This window comes from Littorina saxatilis, linkage group LG5 (assembly GCF_037325665.1).
Source record: "Littorina saxatilis isolate snail1 linkage group LG5, US_GU_Lsax_2.0, whole genome shotgun sequence".
In the NCBI taxonomy this organism is placed as follows: domain Eukaryota; kingdom Metazoa; phylum Mollusca; class Gastropoda; order Littorinimorpha; family Littorinidae; genus Littorina; species Littorina saxatilis.
In genome coordinates, this window is record NC_090249.1 from 3,906,776 (window position 1) to 3,933,139 (window position 26,364).

General features: G+C 41.8%; 1 protein-coding gene across 3 annotated transcripts; it reads left to right on the forward strand.

The window, feature by feature from the left end:
• On the forward strand, nucleotides 1-25,811 carry LOC138966125 (peptidylprolyl isomerase domain and WD repeat-containing protein 1-like). 3 transcript variants are annotated; one of them, XM_070338239.1, is made up of 16 exons: nucleotides 6-268; nucleotides 833-935; nucleotides 2,854-2,957; nucleotides 3,453-3,548; nucleotides 5,489-5,576; nucleotides 12,956-13,061; nucleotides 14,745-14,888; nucleotides 15,408-15,482; nucleotides 16,496-16,670; nucleotides 17,323-17,376; nucleotides 18,929-19,169; nucleotides 20,314-20,380; nucleotides 20,824-20,906; nucleotides 21,914-22,044; nucleotides 23,408-23,559; nucleotides 23,933-25,811. In XM_070338239.1, exons 1-16 carry the CDS (start codon nucleotides 85-87, stop codon nucleotides 24,074-24,076), a joined length of 1,947 nt encoding a protein of 648 aa, XP_070194340.1. In that variant the 5' UTR covers nucleotides 6-84; the 3' UTR covers nucleotides 24,077-25,811. The 3 variants fall into 3 exon arrangements, with proteins under 3 accessions (XP_070194342.1, XP_070194340.1, XP_070194341.1); XM_070338240.1 differs by having other exon boundaries at nucleotides 9-268; nucleotides 21,914-22,026; nucleotides 23,933-25,810; XM_070338241.1 differs by lacking the exon at nucleotides 23,933-25,811 and having other exon boundaries at nucleotides 1-268; nucleotides 21,914-22,042; nucleotides 23,408-23,546.
• The last annotated feature ends 553 nt before the right edge of the window (nucleotides 25,812-26,364 follow it).

The following is a 26,364-nucleotide window of genomic DNA, read 5'->3' on the forward strand; positions in this document are numbered from 1 at the left end:
GCGCCATATCAAAAGTGTCGGAGGAAGCAAATTAATACCTTTCGAAAAATGAAGGGTAGATAACTCTTTGAAACTTTGATCAAAATGGCGGACTCCCGTAAGCGCGATCACGATGACTCTCCATCTTCCGATGAAGAACAGAGTAACACGACAAAAGAAGAATTCAAAAAGCCAAAATCCAGCGGTGATGACAGCAAAGCAGAAATTGAAGAGGAAGAGTGGGTCGGCCCTTTGCCCAGCGAGGCAGCGAAACCAAAAAAGAAGAAAGGTCTGTGGATTTCACTGCAACTGCAAGCCCACTACTAGTCTACTTACTTTGCTCTCTCTCTCTCTCTCTCTCTCTCTCTCTCTCTCTCTCTCTCTCTCTCTCTCTCTCTCTCTCTCTCTCTCTCTCTCTCTCTCTCTCTCTCTCTCTGAGTCTCTCTCTGTCTTATTTTGGGTATTAGGCCTATTTGAAATGGATTGATTGATGATTCGATTGCCAAGCTGTCTTTATTATAGTTTATAAAATGTTCAATACAATAGTGTGGGTTTTTTTACAGAATGATTCTAAAGTGATCAGGGATTGCGCTCATTGCAATATATGATAAATTCTGCGTAAATATTATAATAATTATTATTACATTTCTCGTATTTCTGGTAAAACTTTTTTCATTCCTCCCATGCAACCCTGGCTGATCAAGGACGAATGGGTGTAATTATATGTTGATTTTCTATGGGCGATGTAGGCCTCGCTGTGTTTTGACTGTTTGTGTTAATCTACAATGGTTGTTATGTATAAATATATATATATTATATTATAGATATAGCAAGTTCCTTTGTGTGTGTGCAGTGTTGGAGTTTGAACAGGTGTACCTGGGCAGCTTACCGACAGCACAGTACTATGAGACGAGCTACATGCACCGCGATACCATCACTCACCTGGCTGTGGCAAAGTGAGTCCCACACAAAGCAAAGACATTTCATTTTTATCTTTTACTCTATTATCCCAATGCTGGGAAATTTGGGTCGCTTCCTGCTGGGAAATTTGAGTCGCTTTGCTGGGAAATTTGGGTCGCTTCCTGCTGGGAAATTTGAGTCGCTTTCTCCCAGTGGAAAGATAGCAGCAGTGGTGACAGGGGGGTGGACATGGATACTGTCTGTGAGTGCACATAATGTTGACCCGTGTCCGTCTCGGCCTGGATTCAAACCCTTGACCCTAGGATAACAAGATTAGGCCACACAAAAAAAAGTGTGGTTAAGGTAACATAGCCACAAAAAAATAGGGTAGGAAGGTAGGCAATCACGTTGGGTTTTTTTTAAACTTTTTTTTCTAATGTGTACAAATTAAACCTACTTGACAGGGAAATAAGTGTGCGACTCGAGCGCTTTCGCTTTCATTGCGTTTTCTGCACTCGGTTTTTTTTTGGTTTTTTTGTGACAAATGTAATAAAAAGTTACATGTATAGGGTCGGCCCCTAAAAATAGGGTAGGTCGGGTTCCGTAACCACACCTATTTTTTGGCTCACGAAGTGTAGCCTAAGCGATCGTAACTTTGTCTGTCTGTGCGTTTGTTTGTGCGTGTGTATGTCTGTGGTAGAAACTTTAACATTTCGTCATTTGAAAACGTCACATTATGGTGTAATCTGGGTTAGACGTCACGCGAAGGAATTACTGAAAGTCTCGGTCATTGTTTTTTGAGCGGGCCGAGACTAGTTGGCAGTCGACGATGAGTCGTGTCGTAGATTGTTGACTCTGTCTCTGTCTCTGTCTCTCTCTGTCTCTCTCTCTCTCTCTCTCTCTCTCTGTCTCTCTGTCTCTCTCTCTCTCTCTCTCTCTCTCTCTCTCTCTCTTTTAACTTCAGGCCCTTCAAGCGTTATTATTCTGGTTTGTTTCGTTTTGGTTTCATTTTTCATTGCTCATTTTTCTTTTTGATTTATCTCCCTTTCCCCCTTCTTTTGCACTTGGAGGACATCATCTTCTCTGATAAGTCGTTTTGATATTTGTATTGTTGTTTTCATTTTTTTTTAACCTGTTGAAGACCATTAGGTCGAAGCGTTGTTCATTGTCATTTGTTTGTATATTTCGTTGCGAGTCCAGAATATTAGGTATTACTCTTAGTCGTGTCCCTGTAAGTAGGCTACATGCAGACAGACAGATCTAGATCTAGTGTCTCGCTTTCTTGCACAGTGTCACCTATGCTTACTGTGTGTGTGTGTGTGTGTGTATGTGTGACGGAGTGATTGAGTTTGTGTTACTGTTTGTCTATTTCTTACGTGAGCCTTGAAGGCTTCGCCTCTTGTTTTTTAGGCCTTAGTGCTCTAACAGTAACACTTGAGCTATCCGGCCCACTTGATGTAGCAATTAAACAGCCTGATGTTGTATGGATGTTCTCTCCGCCCACTGATGACTCATTCACTCAAGTGAGAGAGAGAAACCTGGAGAGAATCCTACTTTTATTTAGTCATTTGATTTTGAAATTAGAAAAACAAAATTTCAAGAGGAGATAGATGAAGAGAGTTAAAGTCTGCTGCCAAAGCCAAGGTAAAAGTCTGAATTGTGTATTTGTCTGTGACTAAATTGTGTATTTGTCTGTGACTAAATTGTGAGTTTGTCAGTGAGTGTGACTGTGTGTGTTTGATCTGTGAAGTGCTAAGAATGGTCTGGTTTGGGAATTTTTGTGTGATTTTGATTGAGATATCTGTATATTGTGCTGTTGTACTTGTCAGACTTGATTGTACCAAGTCCTTCACATGTTGTAATGCGCTTAGAGCCAAATATTTTTGTTTTTTGTAAGGGATAGGCGCAATATAAATACACTTTATTATTATTATTATTATAATGTGATCTTTACTGATTGTTTTTTTTCTTCAGAAATGGCTTTCTGGTGACTGCCAGTTGTGATGGACATGTGAAATTCTGGAAGAAGTCCAATGAGAAGGGCATTGAATTTGTCAAGCATTTCAGGAGTCATTTAGGTAACTTTATCTTTTTAGCATGTTCTTAACATACATACATGTCCATTTTAATTTGATTTATGCAGTTCAACAACATGCCTCTACTGTTACTATTATACTAAAGCATCCTCTTAACCACTGTGGTACAGCAATACATTATTTTGTTTGTCAGGTTTTATTTCTTGTTGCTGCCAACACTTCGAGTAACATGTATTCTTTTAGTGTTAGTGTTACACTGTGGTAGATGCAAATCAAGCTGAAAAACATTTTAATGAAATTTTGTACTGGCATAGAGGTTGTGTTTTAACAAAATACTGGTACTATCTTGTAAAAAAACCACTTCTGAAATGATTAATTTGAATTTTATACCTTGTCTTTTGTAAATAGGGAAGTGTAGGAACTCTAGTATAATGAGAGATTATGGTCATAGACAACATTTTCACTCAGAACTGTCATTTCTGAAAGTTTCAAAGTCGACCGGTGTAGTTTGTACATTGAAACGATTGTTGTTTTCAGGCGCTGTGATAGATCTGGGCATGAGTTCTAATGGAGAGCTGTGCTGCACCGTGTCGGACGACAAAACTGCCAAGGTCTTTGATGTCGTCAACTTTGGTAAGCTCTGTAATGTTTGCCTATTTGTCACATGGACCCAATGTTTTACTGAGTAGTCTGCTTGTTGAGTCGGCTTTATGGGTTGAATTTTTGTACAGCCAATTAGCGAAGGAAGTTAATTAGTGAAGTTCACTTTTGTAAGTCACTGTTTTCTTGCTGAGGATAAGTACAAACATGTGTGAGATTGATCTAAAACAGTCTGACTGGTTTGCTGGTGAGAAGGTTGTTGTAGCTGACTTTTCTCCTTTAAAGGAAAGGAAGGAAGTTGACAAGCCCAAAGGTGATCAAGTAAACACGTTTTTTCAAAAGAATAGTATCCACTCATAAGCACTGAAAAGAACTTGAGGATGAAACATGTTTATAAAAACCTACAATCAGTGAATAAGAATCTAAAGGCCGTGCTGGCCGGTGTGTTCCACAGTCCTTTTTCTTGCATGTCTTCATTTGACAATTCATGATTCAGCTCTGTACGTTCAGACAGGAATTTTTCAGGGCCTGCACCAAACAAAAATAATTGTGTGGATAGTCTGAAACCATAGATTCCCATGTACCACTGTGGGAAAAGGCTTTTACAGTGGAACCCCCCTTTTAATACCTAAAACAAGTCGCGTAAGGCGAAAATACAACATTTAGTCAAGCTCAGTCGAACTCACAGAATGAAACTGAACGCATTGCATTTTTTCCGCAAGACCGTACAATCGTAGCATCGTCTGTCCACCGCTCGTGGCAAAGGCAGTGAAATTAACAATCCAGAAAAGCGCGGTAGCGGTTCCGCTGAGGAGGATAGCACGCTTTTCTATATCTCTATTCTTTTTAACTCTCTGAACGTGTTTTTAATCCAAACATATCATATCTATATGTTTTTGGAATCAGGAACGGACAAGGAATAAGATGAAATTGTTTTCAAATCGATTTCGGAAATTTAATTTTAATCATAATTTTTAATTTGTAATTTTCAGAGCTTGTTTTTAATCCGAATATAACATATTTATATGTTTTTGGAATCAGAAAATGATGAAAAATGCGATGAACGTAATTTTGGATCGTTTTATAAAGTATTAATTTTAATTACAATTTTCAGATTTTTAATGGCCAAAGTCATTAATTAGTTTTTAAGCCTCCAAGCTGAAATGCAATATCAAAGTCTGGCCTTTGTCGAAGATTGCTGGGCCAAAATTTCAATCAATTTCATTAAAAAAATGAGGGTGTGAAAGTGCCGCCTCAACTTTTACAAAATGACGTCATCAAAGACATTTATCAAAAAAATTTAAAAAAACGTCTGGGGATATCATACCCAGGAACTCTCATGAAAAATATCATAAAGATCGGTCCAGTAGTTTATTCTGAATCGCTCTACACACACACACACACACACACACACACACACACACACACACACACACACACACACACACACACACACACACACACACACACACACACACACACACACATACACCACGACCCTCGTCTCGATTCCCCCCTCTATGTTAAAAAATGTAGTCAAAACTTGACTAAATGTAAAAATCTGATAAAAACAGGTTTGAAAAAGGAGGGGATCTTAAATTTAAAATGGGGGTAAATTTACAGACAGTTTGAGAAAACAAGGTCTTGAAAGGGATGGAGTCTTAAATTGGGGGGTCTTATAATGTGGGGTCTTATAATGGGGGTCTTATAATGGGGGGTCTTATAATGGGGGTCTTATAATGGGGGGTCTTATAATGGGGGTCTTTATAATGGGGGGTCTTATAATGGAGGTCTTTATAATGGGGGGTCTTTATAATGGGGGGTCTTATAATGGGGGGTCTTATAATGGGGGTCTTATAATGAGGGGTCTTATAATGGGGGGTCTTATAATGGGGGTCTTATAATGAGGGGTCTTATAATGGGGGCTCCACTGTAGCAAGTTGGTGTGATGTGGTGACTGTCTGACATTGCAGACATGATCAACATGCTGAAGCTTGGCTACGTCCCCAGCTGCTGTGGTTGGATCTACGCTTCAGGGGATCCCGTGGCTGCCCTCGCTGTGTCAGTCTTTACAACTCTTCCTGTCTGCTTTCATACTCTGTCTTTTTGCTTTCTAACCCTTTCAGTTTCACTCTGCTTTCTAACTCTTTCAGTTTCACTCTGCTTTCTACATCTTTCAGTTTCGCTCTGCTTTCTGACTCTTTCAGTTTCGCTCTGCTTTCCAACTTCCAGTTTCACTCTGCTTTCTAACTCTTTCAGTTTCACTCTGCTGTCTAACTTTTTCTTTCTGCATTCTATTCTTGAGCTCTTTCTGTCTTCTTTCTGGGTTTTTTAGGTTTTTCTGAAGACACAATTTCTGTTTGTACCCGCATAACAAATGATGAAGTTGTATTGTAAAGTTTGATATTCTATGTATTCTCTGAATCTGTTCTTCAAGTAGATCATTATAGAGACTAATTAAATTACATTCTTATCCCAACTCACATAAATGCAATTTACTTCAGTCTAGTGCTAGGACGCTGAATCGTCACCTTGGTAACAAGGGGAGGTAACCCTAAAAAAAGAGCGACCTTGACCCTTTAATATAACGAAGTCTCGCGTGACTTCCTGACCTTGCCGCCATCTTTGAATCATACTCATACTCTCTTCAGCGCTCAGTGGACACGGACGTGTTCGTTTTCGCTCCGGCTTTTCAGCCGTTTTTGTCTGATGCTGCTTGTGTCAGACCCACACCTTGGTACTCGTGCACGTTCCTCTGCTCTCTACGTGTGTTTGGGGTGAGCTATTTTGATATTTTCATTGATAGTTTGACTTAGGTTTTGCCAGCGCTTAGCTGTTGTTTACACTTTTCACCCACCATGTCGGTTAGTGGTAAAAGGAAACTCTAAGCCAGTGGCGGAGCCTTCTCCTGTCAAATAAGCCTCCCCGTAAATCGAAAGCCTGTGCGAGTCTTGCTGTGTTTATCGTCTCAGATCTCTTGTCAAATCTTCTTTCGATTTTATTATTGACATGCCTGAATTTTCCATGCCAAATTGCCTTCGGAATCAATTTCAGTCGCTTCAGGTTCTAGCTCTGTTAGTGATAAGCAAGATGTTTCTGTGTTTTTGCGCTCAATGAGCTACTGTTGACATGCCTGTTTTTTACCCATGCCAAAATTGTCTTAGAATCAATTACAGTTGCTTCAGGTTCTAGCTCTGTTGGTGATTTAGCTGGATGTTTGTGCCTTTTTGCGCTCTCTGAGCGCCCAGATTTCAGCACTTTCAGCAGTTTTTTCGTCGACCAAGGCAGTACTGCTGTCTTTTCCTCCTGGTGTCGGGGATTCCCGTCCCTGGGCAGGGTGCGTGTTCCTCCTTTGGCCACAGTCACGTCCGCTGACGTGCATGCGTCTTTTGATGGCAGCGACGGTTTCTCTTCTGCGTTCTCAGGCCTCTTCTGGTGGTCGGCCTGTTAACGATCAAGGTATTTATTCTTCGTTAGTAGCCGGGTTCTCCGGCCAAAGCGAAGATCGTATACTGGAGCAAATAGCCACGCCGGTACGCCGCGCCGTGAGTGAAAGCCATCCCAGTGTGATGCCGCTCCGTAAGCTCGAGCGGATAGCACAGGGGGTGAGCCCAGATACGTGTTCGGTCTCACCGAACAGGGGACTTGCGTTCGTTGTCACCACCGCATGGCGATCGGTAGGTGCGGCGTCGCAGCATTCCCCGCTTCCGTCCGCCAGGGCGGAAGCAGTCCCTAGGGACACACTGCGTTCGTTGTCACCACCGCATTGCGTTCGGTAGGTGCGGCGTAGCAGCATTCCCCGCTTCCGTCCGCCAGGGCGGAAGCAGTCCCTAGGGACACACTGCGTGGGTATCGCATCCCTCGCGTGTCGTCTCTTACGGGCAACGCTTCGCCTGACTTTAGTCAGGGCGGAAGTGTGTTGCCTGGTTGCACGGATGTGCGGGACTTTGAGTCGGATTTCGGTGCTTCCGTTCAGGAAGATGAAGATTCTGACTTCCGGATGCCGCTTAAACTTCCGCAAGCAATGGCTTTGGCAGCGGAAGTGGCTTCGCGGTATTTCGAGGAGGGTGTTGCAACATCTGTTGGTTTGTTTGCACAACCTCCTTCCGCTTTCGGGGATTTCCGTTTCTGTTCTGAGAAGCAGCAGTTCCGTTTTCGGGAATCCCCGTTGGTAGCGTTTGAGCTTTCTAAGCTACTAGCTACTGTTCAGCATGGCGGTGCGTTTCACGCTGTACTGCTGTTTACAGCTCTTGGTCTGGCTCCTGTTTCAGCGCAGCCTTACCTTGCTTCTTCGTGTTTAGCCTCAGCTTTGCCTGCTGGTTTGGCTAAGAAGTTTACACTGCCGCATAACTCAGTCAGGTTGATTGACTTGTTTGCCTTGCCTCGTTCCGGTCACACCGGAACTTGCAGTCGGCAAGATGGATACAGCAGAGACAGAGTATTCCCGTTTACGGAGATTTGTCTTTTGTCTTTGGAGGAGACTGGCTTACGCTTGCTTGAGTTTTTGTCTCTCTCTGAGTCCTTGCAGAGATCTCTGTCGAGATCTATCGCGTTGTCATGGGACTCATTCAAGTTTGATGGCGATGTGGTAGAAAGACGTCGCTTGTCTGTTAGAGAAGACGGCTACAGTAGAACAGTTCGTTATACTGAGTCCTCTCTCTTGCTGTGAGGGAATAAGCACCTGATCTTTTCGAGTTCGAAAACGTTGCAAAGTTTTTTTCTCGTGTTTATCTTCTCTGCGCTTGTCAACTTCGAGTTTTGTCGTGACGCACGGGAGATGGAAGTTATGACGCTTCTAGCCGCTTTGACTAAAGTCTACTGAGCAGCGGAGCCTCCCAGCGCTTTTATTTGCACATTCCGTGCACGCGGCAGGTTCTCCTTTCCCTCTAGGATTTAAGATTTAGAGTCACTTTTGAGTCACTTTAATCTTTTCCTTTTCAGAGGTTTGCTTGTCTGGTCAGCCATCGCTTGGCTCAGGTTACAAGTAAGAGGCGGATCTACTCCGCTTTGTTTTTGTGGCTCATCAGGGGAGTGTTCGCACGTTTGCTTTCCTCCCCATCTTCTGGGAGGAGCCGTGAACTGCTTCAGCTTGCCACTTTTGCCTCATTTAGGCAAGGTAACAAAGCTAAGCAAACACACTTAGCGTTAGACCCTCTGCCTTAGGCAGCTTTGTGGTAGGTACGCCCATCTATGGTGCGGCATATCTCTTATTTTTCACCTTCTCGGGTGAAGCTGCTAAGGCCGCTAATTTTTCGCCTCAGTGGCGGAAAAACAAGGCAAGCTGTTAAAACAATCTCGGCTTTTACGGTTTGCGGAATCGCGCTTTCTCTTTAGAGTCATAAGCTTTGGGTTCCGACAAATCGCCAGAACATGTCCAAATTTTTGGCTCACATTCTGACTCAAAATCTCTATTAGGCTCGCTGAGCTACTGTTCGTAGCCTCTCAGTCGGGTCTTTTCCGGCTAAGCCTACCTCTTGAGGCGACTTTCGCTGCGCAGCACAAAGGACTCGCAGAAATTCCTTAGTTTCAGCTTTTCTTTCTGAGTGGTTACGGAAAGAACTTCATCATCATGTGGCTAAACTTAGGTTTGGCACAGAAGTCTTGAGCATTGGGTTTTTCTCCCACACGCAAAAGACGGTGACTTGTTGTTTATGTTTTGCCAGCAATGAATAGAATCACATTCCTTGAGGTCAGTGTTTCTTCTTTGGCATTACGCCTTGCAGGGCTTTCTCCCGCGAGTTAACAGGCTACACTCTCTTTGTAGCCTTCACTGCGACGGCCCCTGGATTTTTCTTAAATTTGCAATGTGCTAGGAGTTTTCTCCTACATCGCAGAATGGTACGCATTTGTTCGCCCTGTTAGATTCTTTAGCCTTCTCGGCTAGGCCGTCGAAGTGACGTCACACGTGTCACAGTATGGCATACAGGCGCCCGGTTTTACCGCGCCTTCCCCTCTGTTTATCCGAAGGTTGAATCTTGGTTTTTCATTTCAGGGATTCAGCTTTGGGTACTTTCTCAGGTCTTTCTGCACGCTTTCTAAGCGTCAATTTAGGCTGAGCCAATTTCGCTCGAAGGGCAGAGGGAGGGTACAGCTTACCTTCCCCTCAGCATTTTTTTTTTTCCCAACTTTAGGTTTCTAGTACTTGATTTTCCAGTTAAGGAAACCTTGGTTTTATACGGAAGCCGTATTCTATCCCTAGGCCAGTTCTCTTACTTTGAGATTATTTTCTCAAGGTTTTTTGAACTGACTTCATGTAATGCCTCTAATGTTACGGTCATCGGGAAACTGAAATTTGAAGACGCTCACGCACCCTCTCTCGGGATGGGAGCTTAGTCTAAGAGCGTATCGGGTTACTGATACCCTCCCGTGCTTTTCCCAATTGCGGGCTGGGCTATCATAGTACTAGCATGCAATCAGGTTTTCAATACTCCTTTCGTTTCACTCCTGTTTTTGCAATAGGAAAAATTTACCCTCATCTTTGTAGCCTCGGCTTAGTCTTTTTCGTTTTTCAGCAAAGGCCGCAATTCGGTCTCGTTCTGACCACCGAGGTTAAGCGTCATCGGTCTCGGTTGCTACCGGGACGGGTGACCGTTTTTGAATATGGGCCTTTCAGGCATTCTTTCTGACTTTCAAGCTGTGGCCTTATGGCTTCAGCTATTGTACTGCTGTTTACTCTCACTCGAACTCAGTGGCGCTTTGCTCCCGCGAGGCATTCTTTTCCGGTTAACAGAAGTTCGCCCTCTTTATTTCAAGCCACGGTGTAGGGAGATGGGTACTTTGCTCTCTCTGACACCACTCCCTTAGCCATCGAGGACAATGGTTGTCTTCTCTGGGCTTGTTTTCCTATCAGAGCTTCATCCTTTTATTTGAAGGGATCAGTGGTATTCTGTCACACTCCCGCAAACGGGTCCTTCCTCCTCACTTGTTAGCCTTTTGAGATAAGGCAGTAAGGTGAAGGAAAAGGGGGGGGGAGTGTATTTTGTATCTTGGACTATTCTCTTTTGAGCTCTGTCCAGACGGTTTGTTAGAACATGGGCCTATTTCTGCGCCTTACGTGAATTAGGCTATGCTTCTCCCTAATCTTGTCAGTGTGACTTGTTTAGCTCGCATTATAAGATGACAGGTCTCTTTTCTCAGAGAGACCATATACTGGATAGGGTTCAATACAAAAGACCACTTCAAGACAAGTCTGGGTCTTTTGGTTTCGGAGTTTTAATGCTCCACAGGTTTTGAACCGCTGCATTCTGCTAGCCTTCATAAACATTACGTGAAACGTTCTTTCTTTTCTCCTAGCTGCAGCGCGCAGAGGTAGTGAGATTCACACACTCTTTGGCTTACAGTGTTATGTAGGTTTCAATAGAGGCTCTCTACCTCACTCTGTTTCTGGCCAGACTTTTTGTCAGGCATCAACAACTAGGACAACCATCTCTGATGGTTTTTATAGTTTTCCTCTTTCTAAGATTCTTGCCATAGGCGATCCATTGTTATGAATCTGATCAGTTATCTCATTATGCTCCTTCCTGTCCTTTACAGGAGGTTTAAAGGTTCATAAGCAAAACTACTCTTATTGTTTTTGATCACAAGGGTAGACAGGTTCTTATCTACGTTGGTGTTCAAATTAGTAGGATATCCCGAGGTCCTTGACTTCTTCTACTGGATATCGTAGGAGCTCTCTATCATCCTTTACCTGCGTGGCTTTTGCAGCGCGCGGCGTTACGGTTCTAACGCGCTTCAAGCAATGGTTGCAGCTGGGTATATTTTTTGCCTAGCTTATAGATTGAGCAGCCCACCGCCTTTATTAGCAATCTGCATTTATGTGAGTTGGGATAAGAATGTAATTTAATTATAAATTTTAATAATAAATTTTAATTTGATTATATACTTACCCAACTCACATAGTGAATACCCTCCCACCTGCCCCGCTTTTGAGGGTTTTGTGGTTTCCTAAAAAAAAGAGGGGTTTTTCTGTTCGCTTTCGATCGTATGAGTATGATTCAAAGATGGCGGCAAGGTCAGGAAGTCACGCGAGACTTCGTTATATTAAAGGGTCAAGGTCGCTCTTTTTTTAGGGTTACCTCCCCTTGTTACCAAGGTGACGATTCAGCGTCCTAGCACTAGACTGAAGTAAATTGCATTTATGTGAGTTGGGTAAGTATATAATCAAATTAAAATTTATTATTAAAATTTATAATTTTGAATCACTGAAGTACATGTACTTCCAATTTCTAATCTAGTAAAAGCAATTATCAGAAGCATGCTTAAATAACCAGAGTGTCCTTCCTCTGTTCAGTTGACATGAATGTGTTCATGATTAATATCACATTGTGTTCATGATTGATATCACATTATTTGTGTTTGTTATATTTAGTCAAGTTTTGACTAAATATTTTAACATCGAGGGGGAATCGAAACGAGGGTCGTGGTGTATGTGTGTGTGTGTGTGTGTGTCTGTGTGTGTGTGTGTGTGTGTAGAGCGATTCAGACTAAACTACTGGACCGATCTTTATGAAATTTGACATGAGAGTTCCTGGGTATGAAATCCCCGAACGTTTTTTTCATTTTTTTGATAAATGTCTTTGATGACGTCATAGCCGGCTTTTCGTGAAAGTTGAGGCGGCACTGTCACGCTCTCATTTTTCAACCAAATTGGTTGAAATTTTGGTCAAGTAATCTTCGACGAAGGCCGGACTTCGGTATTGCATTTCAGCTTGGTGGCCTAAAAATTAATTAATGACTTTGGTCATTAAAAATCAGAAAATTGTAAAATAAAATTAAAATTTATAAAACGATCCAAATTTACGTTTATCTTATTCTCCATCATTTGCTGATTCCAAAAACATATAAATATGTTATATTCGAATTAAAAACAAGCTCTGAAAATTAAATATATAAAAATTATTATCAAAATTAAATTGTCGAAATCAATTTAAAAACACTTTCATCTTATTCCTTGTCGGTTCCTGATTCCAAAAACATATAGATATGATATGTTTGGATTAAAAACACGCTCAGAAAGTTAAAACAAAGAGAGGTACAGAAAAGCGTGCTATCCTTCTTAGCGCAACTACTACCCCGCTCTTCTTGTCAATTTCACTGCCTTTGCCATGAGCGGTGGACTGACGATGCTACGAGTATACGGTCTTGCTGACAAAATGGCATTGCGTTCAGTTTCATTCTGTGAGTTCGACAGCTACTTCACTAAATATTGTATTTTCGCCTTACGCGACTTGTTATTGATATCACATTGTTTGTGTTCATGATTGATATCACATTGTTTGTGTTCATGATTGATATCACATTGTTTGTGTTCATGATTGATATCACATTGTTTGTGGTTGTTTCCACAAGCATTTAAAAACTTTCTGTCTTCTTTCTAATTATTTTCTGATTCTGGTCCCTTTTGGCCGTGCACAAAATTCAAAATGGTGGATGTCTTGCAGCGCAGAGAAAGACACGACCACGATCCGTGTGTACGACGGGCGGGGGTCAGAGGACGTGGTGAAAACGCTGGACAAACTTCACTTCACTCCCATCACTATGATCACGGTTTGTACTGAATATCAAAACTCCACGTGATGAAAACCTTCTTGTTCAGTCACGTTTTAAAGAACAGCTCTCAGTCTCAGACCTATGGGTGGGAGGGTGCCCAATAGCTCAATTGGTAGAGCACTGGATTTGTGATCCTGGGGTCACTGGTTCGAATCCGGGCTAGAACCAACAGGTCAACTTTATGTGCAGACTCACAGACGGTATCCATGTTCAACCCCCGTGTCACCACTGTGGCACGTAAGAGATCGCTGTCATTCTGCCATACGTGCAGGTGGCTGATTACTCCTACACATGCAGACACCTGGGTAGCGTGACTCTGTTGCTGCTAGCTTTCTACTGGGAGGAAGCGACCCGAATTTTCCAGCGATGGGACAATAAAGTTATGAAAATGAGACCAAAAATGAAATGAAATATGTTTGCCTTTGTTCATGTATGATGTTCTGGGAGACAACTGTTGGTTTGCACCATGAGATAATGTCCAGTTTGACTGCTGTCAGCTTGAAACTGTCTCTGTCTTGACATGATCATATTTTAAAGCTCACAGTATTGAGCTACAGCAAGAAGTGACCAGGTATGAAATATAACTACCTCTGCTTACTATTCACTGTACAATGTAGAAGTTACATAACTGTCTAAAAGTAATCCTTGTATTGTTTGAAGTCCTCAGAGCTTAGATCACTGTTTCAAGTAGAAGTCGTGAACGATGTGTATTGACCTAGATAGCAGTGGAACACCATTTTTAACACACCTACAAAGATCTGATAAAAATAGGTCTTAACAAGAAGGGCAAAGCCCATACGACTCACATGCTTGACCTTGACCTTTACATGACCTTGACCTTCAGCTAAACCTAGCAATGACATCATACACTAAGAACTGCTTTACACATTTTTCCTACCAAAATACATGTGACCCAAGGTCAAGGTCATCCAAGGTCATGCAACACAAAGCTGTTAATTCAAGACATAGGAAGTACAATGGTGCTTATTGGCTCTTTCTACCATGAGATATGGTCACTTTTAGTGGTTCACTACCTTATTTTGGTCACATTTCATAAGGGTCAAAGTGACCTTGACCTTGATCATATGTGACCAAATGTGTCTCATGATGAAAGTATAACATGTGCCCCACATCATTTTTAAGTTTGAAACAGTTATCTTCCATAGTTCAGGGTCAAGGTCACTTCAAAATATGTATACAATCCAACTTTGAAGAGCTCCTGTGACCTTGACCTTGAAGCAAGGTAAACCAAACTGGTATCAAAAGATGGGGCTTACTTTGCCCTATATATCATACATAGGTGAGGTATTGAATCTCAAAAACTTCAGAGAAAATGGGAAAAATGTGAAAAATAGCTGTTTTTTAGACAACATTTATGGCCCCTGCGACCTTGACCTTGAAGCAAGGTCAAGATGCTATGTATGTTTTTTGGGGCCTTGTCATCATACACCATCTTGCCAAATTTGGTACTGATAGACTGAATAGTGTCCAAGAAATATCCAACGTTAAAGTTTTCCGGACGGCCGGACGGACGGACGGACGGACGGACGACTCGGGTGAGTACATAGACTCACTTTTGCTTCGCATGTGAGTCAAAAAGGAGGGAGTCTTAAAATGGTGGTTAACTTACAAAGGTTATGAACAGAAAATTTTTACCTTTAATTGTTGTCACTGTTTCAGTACAACCCGGTGTACAACGTGGCGGTGTCGGTGGACACCAGTCACATGGTGGAGTACTGGAGTGGGCCGCGACACGACTACCAGTTCCCCAAGAACATACAGTGGGAGTACAAGACTGACACAGATCTCTTCGATTTCCTCAAGGTGAGAAAGTCACGATTGTTGCGGCGGTCACAGATAACACTTCAAGTCTAAACAAAATTGGTAAACAGACATGATTTGTTTGCAAAATGTTTGAAAAACAGAAAATATAGTTCAAGTTCTTGTTCAGTTTCCGGAAGGTTTCTCTGAGTTTTTTTCTACTTTCTTTTTTGAAAAGAGAAACATGACTTTTTTGTTGTTGTGAATGTTGCTTGTGTGTATACTGCATTTCATCTATCCACACCAGTTCTGTTGGTTTCACAATGAACTTGCAGTTCTTGATTTAATCCCACAGTTTGGAATTCTGTTTTCCTCCAACTGTTTTGTATCCCTCTGGGGTTAAGTGCAGGCAAAGGATTGTGGGAGTAAAAAGGCTTGTTGCGACTGAGTTTGTGTTTTGTCTTGCACTTTTAAAGAATGTGACTAGGGGTTTGTTTCAGTAATTTTGTTTCTTTGCAAAAAAAAATTAAACACAAGTAACTATGCCTATTTATGTGTTTGTCTCTGTATTTCTCTTTGCAGTGCAAGGCAGCACCGACAGGAATTGCCTTTTCTCCAGACGGTAAATTCATGGCAACCATGGCAACAGACAGAAAGGTTGGTATCCACTGTAAAGACTTCTCCTTAGGTTAACTGACTTTTTGGTCTCTCACGATTACGAGACAAATGAGATTAGGCCAAAAAAAAATAGGTCTGTTTACGGTAACATAGGGTCGGTAGGTCGGCTTTTTTTTTTCTTTTTTTTTTCCTTTTTTTTTTCTTTTTTTCTTCTTTTTTCTCCCCTCTCTATGATGTTTCACAGTTCATTTCTTCTCATCAATCCCTGTTTTTGCCCAACATAACTATAAACAGTACTTTGAGCTTACCTCCCTTCTGTCGTCTGCGGTTTGAGCGCAAACAGCTCTATTTTGGATGCGGTTTTTTTTTTCTTTTCCAGACGATCCAAAAAAAAGATTAGGGTCGGGCCTAAAAACTAGGGTCGGTCGGGTTACCGTAAACAGACCTTTTTTTTTTTTTTTTCCTTACGTGAGAGCACGGAATTGTCATTTGATTCCAAAGTTAGGTTGTGTGGTGCTCTCTCCCCTTTCACTTGTCTTTGCTCCTACTTTGTTTGGTGACTGCGTGATCCCTTTCCTCTCTACATTGTGATCAACAGAATTACGATTGGGCTTTACTTACCCAAGTGAATAGCATTAAAATGCTGAAGAGACGATGAACAATAATAACCAACCAACCAACCAACCAACCAACCAACCAACCAACCAACCCAGGTTAATTCGTCGTCATTTTGCAATTTATGCGAGAATCATGTCAAGTTTGGTAAATAGATTTCAAGAGACGACTTACAATTCATGGCTCAAAGGGATGCTTTTCTGCATGGTAATTCCCTTTCAAATGCAGTGTAACACAGACACCATTGAAACAAAATCATAATAGAAAGACACAAAAAAATCATTTGATTTCAGGATTCACACAATGCAGACAATAAAGTGACAGTTTGTTTGTTTTCACCTGCTCCTGAATTTGATAACAAAATCTTGTAGGGGTTGTTGGGTCATTACGTCACCTTGTATTTATCGATCTTAAAACAGAAAACGTCTATTTCACAGGTGCGAGTGTTCCGATTCGCTACGGGAAAGTTGTGGAAGGTGCTGGATGAGTCGTTACAGCGATTTAACGAGCTGCAGCAGATGAAACAACAGGTGCCCAACATGGAGTTCGGTCGTCGCCTAGCAGGGGACAGAGACCTGGAAAAATCCTCCAGTTTTAAATACTGCAACCTGTGTAAGTATAGAGAGTGTTGCAAGGTGTTTTGTAGGATGTGAGTGGGATGATTTAATGGGTTGGTGGCAGAGAGTTGATGTGCATTGTAAGGCGTTATGTATCGATTAAACATTGGATTTTCCTTCTCTGACTTTGAGGCATGTGACGTCAGAGTCCAACAAAAACTCACATTTAGTCGGCTAGCCGAGGCTACAAAAGTGTGCATGTTTGTGTGCGATCAATTGTAAAAAATATAATAAATTCTTACTAAAAAATAATTGATCGATACATAAATGTAACGGATCTCGACAGTCATTGTTCACCTCGGAGGAAAACTTACTGTCTCGATCTGTGTAAAATGTCATATTTTGGTCAAAAATATAAATAACTTATAGTATGCTTCATTGCTTGAATCTGAGCATTTACACATGACTTTTTTTTTAAACTATCATCTTGCAGATCGTGGGTAGGTTAGTGGGTGTGGTAGTTTTTGTGTATTCGGGGATTGAAGAGGGGAAGATCCCCCAGGCCGTAAACATTCATTATACAGTGTTAAGAGTGGATTGCATTTGGGGTGACTGTTGAGTTTTGTGTTGCAGTGTTTGACGAGAGCGGGAACTTCTTGCTGTATGCTACCATGCATTTGGGGTGACTGTTGAGTTTTGTGTTGCAGTGTTTGACGAGAGCGGGAACTTCTTGCTGTATGCTACCATGCTGGGGATAAAAGGTGAGAAGCTCTTTGACAGATGGTGTTTTTTGTTGTTATAGTATGTTTGTTTGGTTTTCTCTTTTGTCCCTCTCTGTTTGTCTGTTTGTCTTCTTCTTCTTCTTTCTTGATGTGGACTGGGTTCATCCGAACGTCTGTAGTCCAGCGGCGGAGTACTGAGTGATTGGTTACTGGTGGTGGGTGACCCAATCTCTAACTCCTGTTCTCTGTCTCCCTCTATCTCTGTCTCCCTCTATCTCTGTCTCCCTCTATCTCTGTCTCCCTCTATCTCTCTGTCTTTTTTTCTTTCTGTCTTAAATGACCGCCTGAGAGACCGACCAAAAATGTACAAGACAGCAATGAAAATGTACTCACCAGAAACAAACAATTAAAAAAGCAGACCAATTTCGACGATAAAGACTTCATCAGCAAACATATAAAATAAAAGGTGTGATGACGGAGAGAATGGTAAAAAGTGGTACCGAAGATGACGGACAATACCTAACATTCATAAAAAATTTAATTTAAACGATGAAAGGTGAATTACATTGTACAGTGGTCGCCGGTTAATATGACCACTTTGGGACCGGGATAAAATGGTCATAATAAGCGGCTGGTCATATTAACCGATGTTAGAGAAAACAACTTAAAAAAAATCGCAAAACGAAACATTCTTTTTGTAATTAATAATTGTAAGAAAATGTAACTCCTTCCTCACGCTGTCTTCATTCTTGAGAATGTTTGTCAAAAATCCTCTGTTGACGCCCAACTGTGCAGCACTCTCACGCATACTACAGGATGGTAGAGCTTTACATTTGTCAATAAGTTCTAGCTTTTCCTCGGCTGTCCGATCTTGGTGTTTTCGTTTCGACATTGTTTTCTCTTGAATCAGACTGAAAGATTGGTTGGCTCGTGCTCTGTTTGTCAAAAAGAGAGAGAATAATGTTCGTGATCACTTTAGATTTATTCACGGGAAATAATGAAAAGATCGCACCTTTTTTTGCCTTTTTTATGACGCTCTGTCTCGGGGGAAAAAAGAGAGAGAATAATGATCGCGACATTAGCGATCACTGAGCACTGATCACTTTAGTTTCATTCACGAAAAAGAAAGAAAATATCGCACGCCTTTTTGCCTTTTTCAAAAAATCGTATGTATTTTTTTCCCCTGAGTGATTTCAAACTGAAAAAGATGTGAACTTGTTGCCATTTTCTCGAAACAATGTGGCCATATTAAGCGGCGTTGTGGTCATATTAAGCGACTTTTTCTAATACATAACAAAGAAGGACAATTCCGGACCGGGTAAAATTGGTCATAATACGCGGCTGGTCATATTAACCGCGGTCATATTAACCGGCGACCACTGTATAATTATAGGGAAAAGAAGCTCTTCTTTTTTATATCTAAAACACTAAAATACAACCCAAAGAGGTATGACTGAGCTGACTAATTGTCAATGTCTTTTTTGGTATATATAGACATGAAATACTTGAACATTTCCCGCTAACCCAAACACTAAAACCTCAATCAGTTTTACAGCTACACATAAAATTCCACGTTTCCTTTCATCCTTAGTGATCAACCTACACACAAACAGCTGCGCACGGACGTTGGGAAAACCTGAGAACATTCGCTTCCTGCACCTGGGTTTGTTCCAAGGTGCAGGAAAACCCAAGCAGAAGATGGACGTAGAAATGGCCGCCTCCGACAATCCGCTGCTGGACGCCGTGTTTGTGGATCCCATCGTCTTCTGCACGGCGTTCAAGAAGAACCGCTTCTACATGTTCACACAGAGAGAGCCGGATGAGACACATGCGTAGGTTTTTGTGTTGTTTGTGTTGTGTGTGTGGATCTGTGCGTGTGTGTGTGTGTTGGTTGTGTCTGTGTGTGTGTCAGTGTGTGTGTGCACACATGTGTCCATGTGTATACACGCGTGTGTGAGTTTGTGTGAAGAAGATTGCTTCTACAGGTTCACAGAGAGAGAGAGAGAGAGAGAGCTGATGACACATAAGAGTAGGTTTTTGAGTCACTTGAGAAAATGTGACTCTATGTAATCGGTCAGTGTTAGTCTGTCCGGCCGGCCGTCCGGCCGGCCGTCCGTAGACACCACCTTAACGTTGGACTTTTCTCGGAAACTATCAAAGCGATCGGGCTCATATTTTGTTTAGTCGTGACCTCCAATGACCTCTACACTTTAACGATGGTTTCGTTGACCTTTGACCTTTTTCAAGGTCACAGGTCAGCGTCAAAGGAAAAATTAGACATTTTATATCTTTGACAAAGTTCATCGGATGTGATTGAAACTTTGTAGGATTATTCTTTACATCAAAGTATTTACATCTGTAGCCTTTTACGAACGTTATCAGAAAAACAAGGGAGATAACTAGCCTTTTCTGTTCGGCAACACACAACTTAACGTTGGGCTTTTCTCGGAAACTATAAAAGTGACCGGGCTCAAATTTTATGTGAACGTGACTCATTGTGTTGTGAATAGCAATTTCTTCCTGTCCATCTGATGCCTCATATAATATTCAGAACTGCGAAAGTGACTCGATCGAGCGTTTGCTCTTCTTGTTATGTGTGTTTTTTTAGTTCCATACTTATTTCATTCCACACGCTATATCAGCCTGACTGCACGGGAGATGTGAGCAAAAGAGATATGCTCTGTAAGCTGAAACTTCAGAGTACCTCACTAATGTAAAAAATGTGAAATACCCAAGTATTGCTTAAATCAAATACACCTACCTTTTTTAGCAGAAGAAAAGCAGATCTTCACATGTACATATGTTTTTGACCAAAACACTACTGATTGCCATTTGGGCGATGCTCCTGAAAATAATATCTTTAACTTCTTGTGCACAGCGCATCTTTCCTTGCCCCAGAGAAAGGGATGAATGATTATTGTCATGACTGTGTGTGCCATTTGACAGCATTATTTTATGTTGTGTTTCCTTCCTCAGGGCTGACGCAGAGAGAGACATCTTCAATGAAAAGCCATCCAAGGAGGAGGTGCTGGCAGCTACGCAGGTATACACATTTTTTCTACAATACGTTTTATGCATGTCGTTTGTTATTTATTTATTTTTCCTCCTTTTGGTTTTGGAGTCTTTTTTTTTTATTCTTGTGTGTGTGTGTGTTTTTCTTGGGGTGATAGAAATGACATTGACAGTTGAAGTACCAATATTTCTTTTTTTGTTTTGCAAACGATGTGCCATGCTAGTGTCTTTAAAAGTTGTTTTATATGTATGGTGAACAAAAGCAAAATTGTTGTTGATGTCTCTGCTTTCCTGATAGAAACTTTATTCAAATTGGCTTTTAAATTTGAATGCAAACCACATTCCATTTTCTTCTTACAAGAGCAGCCTTCAGTATTCTTCTGATTTAGGTCAGTTATATTTACATGTAAAGTAGTCCATAGGCAACTCGTTTGGTGCGTGATGAAACTTTGATTGTTAGAATTGTGTTTTCAGGACGCAGGGTACACCCGTGTGTCTGACAGCTGTACCATCCACACCACCATGGGCGACATTGTGTGCAAACTGTTTGCTAAAGAGTCAGTTACTGTCTGTCTGGACACCATGTCTTCTCTGCCTTCTCTCTTACTTTGGCAACCTTAAATTGTCTGCAAAACACACCCACACATGCACAAAGCATGCACTCACTCACACGCTTGCACGCATATGAACATGCACATACATACACACACTAGGTGGCTAAAATGTATTATTTTTGAAAGTGTTTTGCGTGTGAATGTACGGCCTCCTATGTGAAGCAGAAGCTTGAGATTGAAGAACTCAGCCATCAGTACAACAAAGGCACACGCATCCCGTGCAAACAGAAAGTAGATGATAAAGGGGCAGTACTCAGTTACTTTAACGGGCATTGAGTACTCGTTTGTCTTGATCATTTTAATCTTAGGTTGATACTTTTTGAGTCACTTGAGAAAATGTGACTCTATGTAATCGGTCAGTGTTAGTCTGTCCGGCCGGCCGTCCGTAGACACCACCTTAACGTTGGACTTTTCTCGGAAACTATCAAAGCGATCGGGCTCATATTTTGTTTAGTCGTGACCTCCAATGACCTCTACACTTTAACGATGGTTTCGTTGACCTTTGACCTTTTTCAAGGTCACAGGTCAGCGTCAAAGGAAAAATTAGACATTTTATATCTTTGACAAAGTTCATCGGATGTGATTGAAACTTTGTAGGATTATTCTTTACATCAAAGTATTTACATCTGTAGCCTTTTACGAACGTTATCAGAAAAACAAGGGAGATAACTAGCCTTTTCTGTTCGGCTTTTCTCGGAAACTATAAAAGTGACCGGGCTCAAATTTTATGTGAACGTGACTCATTGTGTTGTGAATAGCAATTTCTTCCTGTCCATCTGATGCCTCATATAATATTCAGAACTGCGAAAGTGACTCGATCGAGCGTTTGCCCTTCTTGTTAATGACTGATACTGTCATTGAATGCAATTTAAATGTTTGTTATGAGCATTCTTAAAAGTCTTTAAAAAGTGTTAACATTTTGAGAGGCACTGAATGTTCTATTTTTTCAGGTGCCCGAAGACAGTGGAGAACTTCTGTGTACACAGTCGCAATGGTTACTACAACAACCACCTATTTCACAGAATCATCAAGGGCTTCATGGTACAAACTGGGGATCCTTTAGGTATGGAACATGCAGTGTGTGTTTTGCAGTTTGTGTGTGTGTTTTGCAGTGTGTGTGTGTGTTTTGCACTTTGTGTGTGTGTTTTGCAGTGTGTGTAAGTGAGTGTGTCTGTGTCTGTGCAGTTCATTGTTTTCTTAAGTTTTATTCTGTTTTAAAATCTGGTTATCTCACGTATTATAAAGTGAATAGTGCGGTCATTGGGCATTGAATGTTCAGTTGAAGTGGTGATGTCTTTTCAAGGGAGGTAAATTCACCTTGCTTTTCTCCCTTGCATTACCACCTTTGACTTCAAATGATTCAACCCCAGGACTCTAATACCCATGCTGACATGTCTCTATCAGGGCCTCGTGTAAATACAGTGCTACCACTTATTAAAGGACGCCCTTGGAGACCGGCTCAAAGTGTCTCTACTTCTTCTTTCTTCTTCTTCTGCGTTCGTGGGCTGAAACTCCCGCGTACACTCGTGTTTTTTGCACGAGTGGAATTTTACGTGTATGTGTGTCTCTACAATGCAGGTGGCCTGTCATGCCAGGTACATTTTGGTAGATATTTAACAAAGGGCCAACAGAATGTTTCCTTCAATGAGAGGTGTCCTCTCCAGGGGCCTCACATGGCAGGTACCACTGTGCCCCACTGTTGTCACTTGTCTAGCACCAGGTGCTAAAAGCTCCACATCAAGTTTGATAGTTACTATTTATTTAAGAGTATGGTGACCTAAATGAGACTGTTATCATGGTCTTTTTATGTAAACACTTGAATGCATAGTTATATTGGTAAACAAGTAGGCATATCTTGGACTGGAAGATAATACACAAATACTCATGCACACACTCGTACTTTCATGCATCGTGTACTAAACATGCACACACACACACTGGCACAGATACACATACACACATAAACACCACAAACACACACACACACTTGCAAACACACACATTCTTGCAAACACGCACACACATACTCACACACACACATTCTGTCTGTCTTTACTGCTTCACAGCTTAATATTAAGTTAAAAGCTTACAGAAATAAACTTGTAAAATGTCTTTTCTGTTTCACCTTACAGGTAACGGGACGGGAGGAGATTCAATGTGGGGAGAGGAGTTTAACACAGAATGTTTCTGTCTTTACTGCTGCACAGCTTTAAGTTCTTTCTGTTTCACCTTACAGGTAACGGGACGGGAGGAGAGTCGATATGGGGAGAGGAGTTTGACACAGAATGTTTCTGTCTTTACTGCTGCACAGCTTTAAGTTCTTTCTGTTTCACCTTACAGGTAACGGGACGGGAGGAGATTCAATGTGGGGAGAGGAGTTTAACACAGAATGTTTCTGTCTTTACTGCTGCACAGCTTTAAGTTCTTTCTGTTTCACCTTACAGGTAACGGGACGGGAGGAGAGTCGATATGGGGAGGCGAGTTTGAAGACGAGTTTCACTCAACCCTGCGTCACGACCGGCCCTACACCCTGTCCATGGCCAATGCCGGAGCCAACACTAACGGCTCACAGTTCTTCATCACAGTTGTCCCCTGTGTGAGTACACTGCTATGTGTGTGTGTGTGACAATGTCTATGTGTGCATGAGTGTGTGTGTCAGTGTGTGTGCTTGGCACGACAATCCATGACCCAACACTGGTGACTTAACCTTGTGTACATCACCTTCATCAGTTGTTGGAGTACACTGCTTTGGACTGTAGATCCATGTCCCTCTCTTTCTTTGTCTGTCTGTGTGTGTTGTCTGTCTGTCTGTGTGTGTGTGTGTCTGCGTACAATGCTTTCTTTGACAAATTGTTAGTCACTGCCATGAGCTGGTTTAACAGAGTGTATGCAAAGGAAATCACACTTTTTACTTTTGTGTGATTAATACCGTGTCGTTCAGCGTTTTCAATGTCTGTTGTGTGTTCCAGGCATGGCTGGACAACAAACACACAGTGTTTGGCCGCATTGTGAAGGGGATGGAGGTGGCACAGAACATCAGCAATGTCAAGACCCACCCCAAGACCGACAAACCCTACGACGACATTCGCATCACAAACATTTCAGTCAAGTGAATACAGCTGCAACAATTCCAAGGTCACCCTATAAAACTGACATCTCCATGCTGATTCTGCTTGCTTACTTCGAACATGACGTGCAAAGAGGGACATCAAAATCTCACATCAGTTCATCTTCAAAGTGGTGCACTGAGGAACTATTCAGCGGCAGTCCCATCACTATTATCACCACAGTAAAATGCTCTCCAGTGTCTGAATGTGCAATCCGAATTACCAGGATTTTCTGTCTGAACCCAAGCATTGTTCTGACCTTTAACCCAGATATTAATGGGCTGAAGTTAATGACTTCGCTAAGTTTAGTTCACAAAGCTCGCTGCAAAGAGCTTTGGTCCTGAATTTTGTGTAAAAGTAAAGACTTTGTGAAGTCAACTTTGGCCTCAATATTAGGACTCCCTCTATGGAACACACTCTACTGGGACCAAGGTTTGTTCTACAAGTAACAGATCTTTGAATAGTAATCATTGATGTTGTTACTTGCTGTGAATAAGACAAAGGAATAATACAGCAGTGTTCTTGGGTGGTATCACTGATGAAGCAGGGCGGGGATGTAGCTCAGTCGGTAGCGCGCTGGATTTGTATCCAGTTGGCCGCTGTCAGCGTGAGTTTGTCCCCACGTTCGGCGAGAGATTTATTTCTCAGAGTCAACTTTGTGTGCAGACTCTCCTCGGTGTCCGAACACCCCCGTGTGTACACGCAAGAACAGTGGAACCCCCTTTTTAACAACTCCAAAAATCAGGTCTCAAAAAGGAGAGTCTTAAATTTGGGGTAAATTTACAGAGGTAATGAACAGAAAATCTGAGAAAACAGGGTCTTAAAAGGGAGGGAGTCTTAAAATAAATTGGGTGGTCTTGAATAATGACGCTTGGGATTCTGAGAGCACTGCGAGATCCTCAATATGTAATGGTGAATGAAGTTTGGAAATGGAGATTTCAGAGAGAAAGTGGTTCATATTTGTACAATTGCTGAAGTGAGTGTTTGTATTATCAAGTGATTTTATGAAAACAATACAAATGGTTTGTTTGGCTGGAGCTTTGATTGCTTGTGGTTGTATGTCAGAGGTTCAACATCAGGTGCATATTTAGATGTTATTTTGATCAATTACAGGAATGAAAGTGTGCAAAATAGACAATAAGGAAGGGGGAAAAGCTAGGGGACCCGGGCTGCTCAGAGCACAGCGCAAAACTAGGTGCCATCCAATGTGGTGCCATCCAATGTGGTGCCATCCAATGTGGTGCCATCCAGTGTGGTGCCATCCAGTGTGGTGCCATCCAATGTGGTGCCATCCAATGTGGTTTGCAGCCTTGGGGTCGGATTGGTTGAAATTGAGATACTTTGTGATTTCAACCAATCGCCCAACCATGGCTTGTTCCCATCCAGTTGGGTTGCATCGACTTTCGATTCGTATCCCTTGGCCCAGAAGACCCCTGGCAAGAACAAGTGCCCTTGTTGGGTCCTTAGGCTACAAAGCCCCCAAAACATTGGAGCATTTAAGTGACTTTTGGAGCTACTCCTTCCAAGGACATGCACAAAATCTACACATCTTTGATGTTTCAACCACAGGAGCTTGTATCAAAGTGCCGGTCGATTATTATTTACTCCTTCATCCTTACTATATCCTTACTACTACTATACATTCATGTGTTCGGGAAAAGTGATGTAGAATGTCCGAAACGGAGTCGGCAGTGCGAGCTTCCCGCGTTGTATTCCTTGTAAAGAATAGTATTAGGCAGGATACAGTAATACATAGACCTGTTTACCCTCCCGGATTGTCCGGAATTATTACGGATTTGGGGTCTAAATTCCGGTATTACGGAAATCTACCGAAAATTCCGGAAATTGCGGTCGAGAGAACCTTTTTCCTGCGTGAAAATTCGAAGTCGAAATTGTGGTAGTCACCAGGACTGTGATTTCAAGACTGACCGAAACAGCCTTTTCTGCGCATGTGCACAGCAAGTTATTTGTCGGATTCCGCGGTTTTGAGATCGACATTGGTCCGATCTCTGTGGGGACGAAATGCCAACCAAAAAAAGCAAAAGTTGTTCAGAAATATCGGCAAAACTATTAAGTCAAGTGGCGGTGTCTGGTGAAGTTTAAGAAGAGCGAACCACATTCATTTTGGTGATCGACTTGAGATCAGTGCAACAACAAAGCTGGAGTCACGTCGCGGCACGTGTCCCGAGGTTAGACGCAGCATTAGTTTTAACAAAATGCAGTACACAAATGAACATGGAAACAAACAACAAGTCGCGTAAGGCGAAAATACAATATTTAGTCAAGTAGCTGTC

Coding starts and splice junctions, on each gene's coding strand:
- LOC138966125 (XM_070338239.1), top strand. CDS start 85: ATGGCGGACTCCCGTAAGCGCGATCACGATGACTCTCCATCTTCCGAT. Junction 936..2,853: donor ACTCACCTGGCTGTGGCAAA/GTGAGTCCCACA, acceptor TTTTTTCTTCAG/AAATGGCTTTCTGGTGACTG. Junction 5,577..12,955: donor CCCGTGGCTGCCCTCGCTGT/GTCAGTCTTTAC, acceptor GATGTCTTGCAG/CGCAGAGAAAGACACGACCA.